The sequence below is a fragment of the Bemisia tabaci genome, chromosome 5 (genome assembly GCF_918797505.1).
Source record: "Bemisia tabaci chromosome 5, PGI_BMITA_v3".
Taxonomy (NCBI): Eukaryota; Metazoa; Arthropoda; class Insecta; order Hemiptera; family Aleyrodidae; genus Bemisia; species Bemisia tabaci.
Window position 1 is genome coordinate 32,949,408 of NC_092797.1, and position 12,351 is coordinate 32,961,758.

A 12,351-nucleotide genomic window follows, 5' to 3' on the forward strand; every position below is an offset into this window, starting at 1 on the left:
CCCCCCACGCTTCATTCAGTCCCTATTATCTCGAAATTGATGAGTCGTAGAGAAAAAATGCCACATTTTCTCGATATTCTCAATACTTTTTAACGCTGAATCTATTAGTGCCGTCTAAAATCAATATTTGTCGCTAGAAAACATTAATTTTGGCCACTTTTAGGTTCAATACCCCTCTAAATTCCCCTTCAAAATGAGTTGTCCCTTTGTTTGAGGTCAAAAATGAAAAGAACGCTAGAAATTACCTCCGTAACCAATTTTCATTAATATTGGTTGATAAAAATCGTCATAGTGTTAAAAAGACGATTTTTTTCTTCTTTAACTTTGGGGGGTCGTGGTCCCCAGGGAAAGCACCTTTGAGAAAAAAGTTATACCACCAAAGCGTTTTTTTTGACCCAAAGAATCGCCTTTAATATTCGTACTTAATCCTGAGACACCCTGTAGAGGGCGATTTCGGTTTGACTTTTTATACTCTCACAATTATTAAAAAATAGAGAAGAGGCGAAGACATAACAGCGTGTCTGTCTCCTCCCCCGGAATCCTCGGCTACCTGGTTCCTCCTGTGTTTCCTCAACAAGTGGGCGTCATCGCGTGTGTCTCGCATGGCGTGTCCGGTTCCTGGGGCTCTTCACCGCGGCCGGTTGCAGCGCAGCCAGATAACAGGGCTCCACTATCAGATGCAAGGAAAATTAAGTTGCTGAAAGGAGATGGTGCCTCGTTCCATGGCAGAAAAACGGCGAGTTTACGTAAGTATACGGTACGGATATCAATTAGACACCTATTGTTGTTTCCGCAGCCCGCTTTCCATGTCAGATTGAATACAAATGCTGCCTGATAACATAAATCTTGTTCCTATGACATCCGAGCATTTTGCTACAATTTTATCGGATATGGGATACGACACACATTCATGCCTGCATTGCGTCAGTATGATGCAACCCGAGTTCATTTTCCGGCTTTCGTTTCCTTTAAACTTGAGGCCCATGCCACAAGATCGAATATTCTTCTCGAAAAAACTTCTTTTAAAAATTAATCGAATGAAGCAAGCCGATATTTGACATTAAATAGGATTTTTAGAGCATTTGTGAATCACGTTGACACTGCAAGTGTATAGAATGTATCCATAATGAACCTCGATGTTTCGTTCCAAAGGTCAGTTTCAACTTCCCTTTAAGGTCGTTTGGTCAGGTAGGTATTTTATTTGTAGACCTGTGTCCTTCCAAAAGAGATGACTCAGCATGTTGATGCAGTGAAGAATCCGTCAATTACTTGTAGTGGTCAAACATACCATGGTCATTCCATAAACCATCGATCGAATTATGCGGCAGTGAAAAAAAAGATCATAAGTAATATCTCTTGGCGAACGCTTGCCAAAAATTCTACAACGCATTTCTAAAAGCTCACAGAATTCTTGATTTGACAAAAAATTGCAACTAAAACTTCCGTGTTTTTAATCTTTCAAAATTTCTTTCAAACTAGGAGGCTTGTAGTCATACATGAGCAGGGCCTTGAATGAGCCTAGGGTTCATTAAAGTATTGATGAAGGGTCACTTCAGACTTGAGTTGAATGATAAGCATCAAGTTGAGTGTCTGCAAATAGTTGGGCTTTGCGTTATAATATTCATTTTTTTCGTGAAATTTTGAGGAGAAACTACATACATTACACACGTGATGCGCTAACTTATGCATTTGTCTATAAAGGTCCGTTTCAGTGACTGAAAAGGGCGTTAGTGACTGCAAAAACTACTCCCTCACCATATGTATTGTGTGTTTTCAGCTTTTTTTCCAGGGACAGGAGACCAGAGGCAAGAGACCCTCCACTGATATCTTGGCATTGATGGAGCTTTTACTTTAGGGACTTAAACATTCAACTGTTGACTTACCCACTAGGTGAATAATAACGTGTTGGGGGTTTCGTTTGGCAAACGAACCAAAGTTTAGGAAACTTTTTTGGCTCATGACGTCACCTGCACTGAAAAAAATAATAGAGCCGTAGAGACAAGATAAACTTGTTGAACCTGCCTTGTCTCAGGAACAAGACTTTTAGTCTGCCAAACAACTCAGTTTGTTTGGGAAACAACACCCGTTTGTTAATGCAACAAGACCAGTCTTGTTTTATATGCTAGGTTTCTGAGCTACCGGACTCGATAGTCTTGTCACTGTGACAAGATTCTCTACTCACCGCGAAGTAATGGTCAAATTCAAAGAGAGCGTATTATTTTATATATTTTGAAAGAGTATTTTAAGAACTACGCTTAATAATTGTTCCCCGAAAATTTTTCTGGATGTTTAATGACAAGGTAAAAACAATAAGTTTATAATTCTTTTTTAAAAATAAATCGCTCATGCGTAAGGTTTTAAAATCAAATGTATCTAATTATATAATTATTTTTTTAACGTTTAAATTATTTATATTTTATTAATTATTATCATGATATAAAATAAAAATAAAAATTAGAATCATAAACACGGAACAAAGGAAACATCGTTGCTCGAAGAAACACTTTTTTCGGCCTAAATTGTCCATTTTTATCTGATGTAGAATGTAAATTCCTTTTCGTAAACGGTAAATAGTAAAAAAGAAAAAAACCAAACAATCTGATGCTCTACGCATTCCACAGACTTGAGAGGCCCCCCACCCCCCCCCCCCTTCGGCCAAGACGCAGCCCCCATGGAGGGTTTTCCACCCCCCCCCCCCCCCCCCCCCCCCCTTTGGCCCCGGGTCCCCCTCTCCATTTTTGCCCTTATTTTTGGGTATTGGCTTTTTTTAAAATTTATCCTGGTGATATTCCAACGTTCAACTTGGTTTTAACTTATATCTAACCTGAACAAATGGTGCCTAGGATAAATTCGGTTTTGCCTTTTTAAACAAAAATTTTTTGGCCCACATAACACCAAAATTTTTTTTGGGCCGAACTTTGTTACCTAGTTGGTCAACAACCGGAAAAAGAGTGATAACTGTTGCCTCCTTATAATTATCCATAAGGAACAGTTGAATTCCCGAAAGTAAAAGTTTCCACCTGTCGCCAAGACGCCAGTGGAGGGTCTTTGCCCCGGTCCTCCATTGCTATTTTGGTATTGGCTTTAAATTTCTGGTTTCCAACGTTCAACTGTTAACTTATCTACTGAACAATGTGCTAGGTATTCGGTTTTGCCTTAACAAATTTTGGCACATACACCAAATTTTGGCGAACTTGTTTGGCTCATTATAATGTCACCCGAAGCTCATCACCCATTTAGTGGGTATGATGACTGTTTCTCCCCCATAGTTCGGAAAGTCCATCACAAAGTGTTGAATTCCCGAGAATAAAAGTTTCCACAAGTCACCAAGAGACTAGTGTGGGGTCTCTTGTCTCTGCTTGTTCTCATACCGTACCTTTGATATTAATTCTACGTAGGGCCCCTTTAAATTTGTTTTTTTGCCATCGATTTGAGAATATCGATGCGGTGAAGAATGAAACGCGGAACAGTGCCGCACAACCGGTGACGAGACTGAGGGAGAAAAACTTAACAATGACTTCTTGAATGTGTTCATTGTGAGTGCGCTTGCGAGTTAGATTGTATATTATTATATACATCTCCTCGATATGATCGGGATCTTTCAGATGAGATGCACGCTCGAGACGGACGACGATGGCCGTTTAGGTGCGTCTCATGCGTGGAAATTACTCATACGTGCATCGGACGCAGCGTCGACACAATCAGCGTAAATCATTTTCACTTTTAGCTTCAGCCACACGTAATTGGTTCTGAAAATGCCATCGGAGGGGCAGATGGGCGAGTAAAAGTTGTGTGCTTTTTTCATGCTTTCGCAATGTTTACGCCTAAGCAGCGGATAATTACCCGAAGCAGAGGTGGAAAAGAGAGAATGAAGATGCGAACGAGAGAGGGGAGAAAAAGCCAAAATGTTCCGATGGTTGCTCATTTTAATGCGCGATATATATGCTATCCCTCCAAGCATTGCGTGTTCACTTAACGCGGTTCGTGTTTGCCGGCGAGGTGACCAATATGTTCAAGTGTGCTTTTCTTGTCCTTGTCTTTGCAGTATCGTAGTCGTTGGAACCGAGGATTTCGGAATGCTCCCTCTTGAGGGAGGGACAGTGCTTCAACCCAAATCTACTTGTTGATGTGGGTCCCACGGTGATTTTTGCTTGAGCTGGATTCATTTTAAATGTGCTCGTATTATGTTTAAATCAGCGAGATGTGATGGAATTACGCTGAAGTCGGTAAGTGAAATCTTTACACAATCATTCCGATAAGTTCCTCTGTTTTGATGTGGTCATGGAATTTTTCAGTCATTGACTCAGCACATTCGTCAGAGTTGAGGTCCTATAAGAATAGGTACTAATTCTTAGGGTGTGAGGTACCTCATATGTTACAGTGAATATTTTATTTTCGGTATCAATATTTGAAGGAAAGGGGGATATTCAAAGGAAAAATCCGTAAAATTCTGTTTCTCGACAATTATAATATGTCCATCAACCCCCCAAAAATCCTCAACAATCAGACGTCTTCAGTATAAATCCACCCAAACGTCCCTGGTTAAGAAGTGAGATATTATTAATTACATTACCGAGTAGAGATTCGTTTGCTAGACTTTTCATGTTTCCATGACAAAAGTTTCGAGGGGCGATCAAATCTTACAAGATTTTTCTCTTGATGTATTTTACGAATTCAAAAGATTTTCTCTATATAAGTTTGATGGACTCATAATCCTAAACATACGTGAAGGGCTAATCGAGAGATTTATTTCCTTGATTATTGCCCAATTCTTATAGTAGCGGTGCAACTGAGCACTCACATTATGGATGTCAAATCAAGTCGTAAAAATAAAGTCTGAACATTTTGCAAGTTGTGTCTGTCTTTATTTTAGGCGGTTTTTAATGCGTATATTTTTTAAATATTATTTCAGTGTTTCTTCAGAGTTTTGATCAGAATTTCAACTTCCTTTTATTTTCAAATAAAAATTAATAGATTTTTCGAAAAGGAATCAAAGATAAATGCTGAACTTTTTTCTTCAAACTTTTATTCTAATATTTCTTCTCGTATAAAATTTTTCCTCAACACTAATCATCTGAAGAACGTTTATTTTGACCTTAAATGCATCATTAATGGCCAATCAATAGCTACTTTTCCGCCGGAAAGTTTTCAGTCTTAAGCAACTTACTCTAGATGATCCACCAATCGCGAAACAGTCTTTCAAATTTTTGATGATCTCGATCGAAACTTCTACTCTCGATTCTTCGGACATCTCAGAATATCCTTGATGCAAATACTCACTAAGCCCAGTTTCAGATAAATGAAGGGTATGAGGGGTGTCGTTAAACACCCTGTCCTCTCCTGTATACCTGAAGAGCCAACGTTTTTGGACAGTGATGGGTCTAAATTCATTGAGAGTAACTGCGATTTTAGCCGATTAGTAAATTTTTTCGGTGAGGTGTACTGCCGTAAGCATGAGGGCTAAAATGAAAATAAAATTGGTAATTTTTCATTTTCATGTCGAGTTTATTGCTGTTTTTGACCATAGTCTATGCTAATATAGGCTGCAATTAATTGGTATACTTTCTCATAGTGGAATAAGCCCAAAAATTACTACATGGTACGAACTTGTGCACAGGTCGAAAAATGACATTAAATGAAACAACCATGTAATATAATATATCACTTCAGGGATTCGATAACCGCAGCTACAACAAAATCTTCTTATTGATATAAGTGTTATTATTTAAAACGCTGATAGTAGAAATCCAGGTTGGGATCAGTTTTGGTCTTCGATGTCATCCTTTCTGTGACCTTTTAATTTGTTTGCACATGTGGTAGCTGTGGTATCATCGCATGTAGATGAAAAGATCAACATATTTTTTGAATCATGAGATCAAAATTATTGAAACATCCGATGAATATGGGCAGTAAGTAGCATTCTGGGAAAAAATGACGCATTGATGACTCTCAGCACAAAATGTTTCATATAATCGTGTAAAAATAGGAAAATTAAAAAAATTACTCAATTTTCAACTGTGCAGAAATAGTTAAAATTTTTATGAAACATGTGTAATTTTGTACCTCAAACTAATTTTATTCCAAATTCTAACAATCAACAATTTCATTTTCGAATTTACTGGCGACCTTTGCTACATTCTGACAATGCCATTGGTAGTTTAGTCCATCTTAGAGATCCTATATCTTTATAAATCTATGAATGAAGACTTTGAGATAAACAATAAAAATTTATGTGTTTCATAGCCATTTAAAAATTGATTAGACTTAAAAGTATCTCTGAGAGTTTCTAAAATAGGCATAAGTGGAGTAGCCTTTGTCCATTGGCATGTGTTAGACAGAGACCCATACGACTTGCAAGGGAAGGAAGAGCGCTCTTCTTTTTATACAAGTGCATTTTTTCTACATAAAACACTAGAAAGAAACCAAGCTACACCTAGCTATTGCCAAATTTAATCGGGCAATTTAATTTTTTGCATGAAATCAGTCGAGCGGATTTTTGTGCAAATTTCAGTGAATTTTCTGCATAACACGAAGTAACATCCTCAAAATTTTCAAAGGAATCCGCTCAAATTTTCTCTTGTAAAAAATTAAATTGCCCAGTTTTGGCAGTGGCTGATGTGGCTAGGTTCCTTTCTGCTAAACGCGGTCCAATTGAATTGGTCAGTTTCAAAAGCAGGGCTCAAGCGCCAAAAATGAGAATTAGAGAAAAATGATATTAACCGTGTTAATTGACGTTTTATACATCTCAGAGCTCTAAAATATTAAAGCGATGAATTAATTAATTTCCAATTTAAAACGGGTTGGTTCATACAGCTTCTACTGCTTTTTTCGTACTTTTATATCTGGCGCTTGGGCCCTGTTGTAACTGACCGATTCAATTATTCAGCGTGATGCTATTCTACTCTGATATGAAGTAGGAGGCTCAGTAAGTGATAGGAGGAGCGTCGCAAACTTGGAGTGGGGGTGGCGAGTGAGATTATGCTCTTAATCCATGTTCATCTCGAGAAAGTAAAACGGTATAGGCCGATGATCATGGTAGCGCCCTCCTCTCCCCCTCCCCACAGTTTCTTAACGCCTTAACGCTCTGTTCGATGGTCATACAGCCGATCCTAGTTCACGGCTCATAACTCGCATAACGTTTCATCCGAGCTTTCGACTCTGTTTCAGATGGTAATGAACGTCACATTTCTCCTGATAACATTTCTGATTTTGGAGCAAGCTTACGGAAAGAAAAGGTAACCACAATTCTCAATACTTACGCACATACTATCATGAATATTACTGCTATATAGAGAAGCAAAGCGCGCATGAAGAACAGGATTTCAGTAAAAGTTGATGTTAAGATATTGACTCGATAGCATGGCGTCTGTAGGACCAGTCTCATAGTTGTTATCGTTTTGCACACCTTGTTATTTCAAATTGTGTCATTGTTTTTTCAAACTTTGGTTCCCGAAAACGAGTAAAACACGATTTTACATACAACGACTTACAGTAAACATTGAAGGGATTTGATTGTGAAGACAAAATGCCAATAATAAAATATGCTTTAATTAATAAAAGCATCTTCTTAACACCTCGGCATTGTGTTTTCACGATCGAATCCCTTCAATCTTAACTGTTGCTACGATGATTTTCATCGCCATGTTCAAATACAGTAAACATTATTCCCCCGTATACACCCACTGCTCTGTATCTCAGGAAGGTAGCATTCACTGCACCAAAAGATAAGGGAATAAGGTATGAATGTCAGGAGGTGACTCAAGGGCTCAATGATTATGAAGGTCAGTTTCCCCTGTTCCTTAAAGTTTGAGAGTATGTCAATAGCAAATTTTCTCTGGTGCTATTGCCGATTTTGGAAGCCGACAAAATTATTTCTTAGACGTGCTGTTCAGATTCAAGAGAGCATAAATTTTAGAAAATTGACCGTGAATTTGTCAAATTATTCAAATTTTCCTGCAACCTCACCTCTTTAAAAAGCCTCATTCATTACTGAATTAAAACGATTCACAGTCAAGCTACCAACAAATTCAGCTTGTTTTAAAACGGAGCCAGAGGATTCAGTGAAAATTGGAATTTTTTAAACAAAAAATGTTGGCTCATGGTAGATGCTTTGGAAAATAATAAAAACTTACTTACTGGTTTACTCTTGCGAAAGAAGATATTTTTGTGGATTAACTGTACAATTATGTACAACCCAGATCCCAGAGGTAATGAAAAACTTTGACGGAGTAAGGCACAAAAATATGTTGAAACAATATAATACAACTTTCCAACACTCTCTTGTTTTTGCCGGTTTCTAACCGAGACGCGTCTCGGACAATGGCGTGGTGTACTTTGCAATATATCGATTGATCTACCATTTAAAATTATAAAAAAAGATCAATTAACAACTAACAACTTTGCAACTTTGTTTGCAACTAATATCTTAATAATCGATTCTTTACCATAGCTTCGAATGCGGAAATATCCATAAATCGCAAAGCACGTCACGCCACTGGTCTCGGAGCTTAAAGCTCCATTTTCAGTGGAGTTCGATGAAGACAGCTGAAAATGAAGCTTTAAGCCATGAAACACGTTCCGGTTAAAAATCACTGAATGTAAAAGAGTGCGGAAAAGTTTTATAATTTTGTTTCAATCCAAGAATTATTAGTAATGGATGGTTCAGTAATTTTCTCCCGAGAAATTTGTCAATTTTGAGCACAAACAAGTTTTAAGGCTTTTTTCCCTAAATAGAGACCTCCCTAACAGATAATGGGATTCTAAACGTTTAGAGGACCTTTAAATGAAATGATCGAGATCGACTGTAAATATCTCGACGTTTTGCTTTAAAATATACGGTTGATATAATTCATCAAATTTATCACTCAATGGTAGGATCTTAGAAAAAGAGAAAAAAGTAAAATTTGAATGTTAGAGGGTTTTGCCTCGATTTGAAGCCTTCTTATAATGTCTTAAAAGACTATAATGTGATGAGACCACCCGGGGTAGAAATTTCAGGGGTGTTAAAAACGATGACAACTTTATATTCTTACATGATAAATGGACTGTTTTTTTCTCTAAGCATGAATGGGCCTTAAGAGTTAATAAAGGTATATCTAAATCACTTATCTTAGTAATAGTCTCATAAAAAATGATGAAGATCTTAATTGACTGTGCAGTGCCTCATCCAAATCAAGTATTAATCGTTAAACAGCCTCACGAAGATAACCTGGATTGAATGTGATCTGGTCTGTGCACTGTATCATTGACCCTTCTTTGTAACTATTTTTTCGTCAGTGATTCCCAACTTAAAGTGACTTAAAGAGAAGGAGAACAAATGTTTTTGCTCTGTTTAACGGGGAAGAAGCCCAGAATTTTCATTCCTGCGATTCGAACTTGGAAAAATCCCATGAAACCTACCGTGGAGAAAAGGCGTTAAGGTGATTCGACGGACGCCATTTTTTGTGTCAGAGCGATGTGCGATTTATTCCATCGATTCGTTCCATAATTTCAGCTACTTGTCATTTTTTTCGGATTTTGAGATCGCATTTCTGTTGCCACGAGACTAAAGAATTTATGTACCGAATTTGACCGAGCAATTCAAAGTAATAAAGGCAGAGTTTTTCTAGAGGAAAAATATCGCATTCCATACTGACATCGAATCTGCACTCGAATGCGATTTTTTACTCTAAAAAAAACCACGCCTTTATTATGTTGAATTTATTCGTCAGAATTGGTACATGAATTCCCCAGTCTCATTACAATAGAAGTGTGATCTCAAAATTCGGAAAAAAATGAAAAATAGCTGAAATTATGGAACGAATCAATGCGATAAATCGCACGTCGCTCTGACACAAAAAATGGCGTCCGTCGAATTACCTTAAGGAATCTTTAAAATATTCCGTTTCTGACTACACTGGAAAAAAAGTGGCTTGGATCTAGAGTCCAGACTCTTGAAATCAATGACAGAAAAAATATTCTTGATTCGATCGGATTTTTGCTCGAATCAAAAGGAAATCCTCTTAAATCAAGAGGCTTCGTTCTTGATCCAGGCAAAAATCCGATTGAATCAAGAGTATTTTTTCTTGTCAATGTTTTTAAGAGTCTGGACTCTGGATCCAAGCGACTTTTTTTCCCCCAGTGTAGACCCTCGTTTGAGAATCACTGATGGATGCGGCTGAACTCTCCAATGATACGGTGTGTTTATTTCCGATTTCTCGCAGGGTTGTCATCCACGTTCCAAACAAGATAAACAACATCCACCACCACCATGTGAAGAAGGTGATCGTCTACAAACCGGTGCCGGTGAAGTGTCACCACGAGGAGGACAAACACGTCTGGCAGGAGGGCTGGGAGTCGACTCAGAAAGATGAGTGGCTCGATAAGCGCCCGTCTATCCCGATCCCGGTCAAACACCCCGGGCATCCCGGCCACCCCGGTTGGCCCAGCCCGGAGCTCATCAAGACGACAGGATACGTGAGCGGCGAGCGCATCAGCTCGGATACCTGGGATGCCACCGGGACCTCCGCCGCAGCCGTCGCCCCCGTCAAATACCCCAAAATCCTCGAGGAAGAAGAAGCCGACCTTCACCCCCTTCCGAGCAAGAAGCGACCCCTTCCACCGATCGTCAACGACCCCTCCGACTGGAAGCTCTGGTCCCCGAGTGACATAACGCCCCACGCTGTCGCCCCTCCCAAAAACCCCCCGCCCGGCCCTCGGCTCAAAGCCCCCGTCGTCCAACCCCCAAAAGAACACATCGTTACCTATAGAGTGGTCAAAAAAAAGGTCACAAAACCGAAAGTAAAAAAACCTCCCCTATCATCCACCGAGGTCAAACCGAAACCCGTTCTCCAATCCCACTACTCTAATCAGGGTGTTAAGACTGCACAATATCCGCCTCATTCATACGTTCAGCAACCGAGTTACGAGGAGGACATGTACATGGCCAGTAGTAGTATCAAGCCACATGATTACCCCAAGACACAACAGACCTCTTTGTACAGTTCGCCCTACTCCGGGCACAATAATCCACAGCCACCCCCACAACCTGTATTGAGTCAAAATGTGTACCATAATAATTACTCGCCGTCGAGCACAATGCAGCCTTATTACGACCAGGATCCGTATTTTACCAGTAGTAGTAGGCCTTACGTCAATCAAAATTACGCGAGGCCGTATTACGAACAGGCCGATGCTTATTCTGCGCCGAAAGGTCACGGGATACAGAACGAGCAGGAGCCGTTTTTATTGAATCCTCATAATATCAAAGCGTTGCTGGACCAGAATGTCCAGGTATCGGAGTCGAGCAGACGGAAGCCGAGCTACGATTTGAATATTCATAATCCGAGTAAAGTTCGGCCGAATTCGTCATCGTACCAAATGCGGTACTCGCATTTGAATAGTACCACGCCTACGGCATATTTAATTAACCATTAAGATTATATTAGACTGATTTAGCAATTTCGTTATTCGATATATTGGTTTTTTCCAAAAGCACGAGTGAAAAGTTAATGAAAGGAATGGACACTTCAAGATTCAGGTTACGTTAGTGTTTTGTTTGGAAACATCAATTCATCGAATGACGTAGAGCTACTAAATCCGCTCTTTTCGAAAAAAATATGAATCCAAAAATAAAAAGAAAGAAAATCCGCATCCAAAAATAAGTATGTGCCTTATCTGAAATATTTTGAAAACAAATTATGCAAAATCAGTTGTTCCTTATATTTTATATAGCAGTAAAGCCAAAGAGAGGGATTCTTGTGAGCCGAATCAGCGTTCCTTCCCCCCAGACACTACTTCTGATTCGTGGCACTGATCAGAGGCGTGGCGTGCTTTGCAATACATCGATCGATATGCCATTTAAACCTATGGAGAAGGATCGAACACCTTAATAATCGATCTTTTACCATGGTTTCAAATAGGGAAATAGCTATAATCGATCATTCACGCCTAGCCACTGATTGACGCTGTTTTAATATCGAATATTATATATGATCAATTAAGTAATTTTTGAAGAGTTTGGTGCTTTATTTTAAGCTCTTCTGTTGAAATTTGGCTTTTTCTCACCGAAGCATAATTCTTCAAAACGTTTAGCGGCAAATAGTAAGGATCTCTCAGATTTTTTGTTTCATTTTACCTAATCATTTATTGTTCCGTTGTTAATTGTGCTGTTAAATGAACCTGATTTTTCTACCGATTTTAGAGTAAGAATTTCCTGTAAGTTCCCAATCGGAAATTTGACCTTGGGCAGATCGGAATAATATTGTGGCAACCTTAGCGAGATTGTGAGCACATTTCAACAGTAAGGTTGGCCTGAGAATCTTGGTACAATATACCATCAATACTGGATGTATAACCTTAGTATTTTAATAT

At 38.9% G+C, this 12,351-nt stretch overlaps 1 protein-coding gene across 1 annotated transcript; it reads left to right on the forward strand.

Moving 5' to 3' along the window:
* Positions 1-3,526: 3,526 nt before the first annotated feature.
* LOC109037324 (uncharacterized) lies at positions 3,527-12,217 on the forward strand. The gene is made up of 3 exons (XM_019051923.2): positions 3,527-4,226; positions 7,168-7,235; positions 10,203-12,217. The coding sequence occupies exons 1-3, from the start codon at positions 4,185-4,187 to the stop codon at positions 11,413-11,415; spliced, it is 1,323 nt and encodes a 440-aa protein (XP_018907468.2). The 5' UTR covers positions 3,527-4,184; the 3' UTR covers positions 11,416-12,217.
* Positions 12,218-12,351: the final 134 nt, after the last annotated feature.

Excerpts from the sequence above, each read along its gene's own strand:
- LOC109037324 (XM_019051923.2), top strand. The coding sequence starts at position 4,185 with ATGTTTAAATCAGCGAGATGTGATGGAATTACGCTGAAGTCG. Across the intron at positions 4,227-7,167 it reads ATGGAATTACGCTGAAGTCG|ATGGTAATGAACGTCACATT; the intron begins GTAAGTGAAATC and ends ACTCTGTTTCAG. Across the intron at positions 7,236-10,202 it reads CAAGCTTACGGAAAGAAAAG|GGTTGTCATCCACGTTCCAA; the intron begins GTAACCACAATT and ends GATTTCTCGCAG.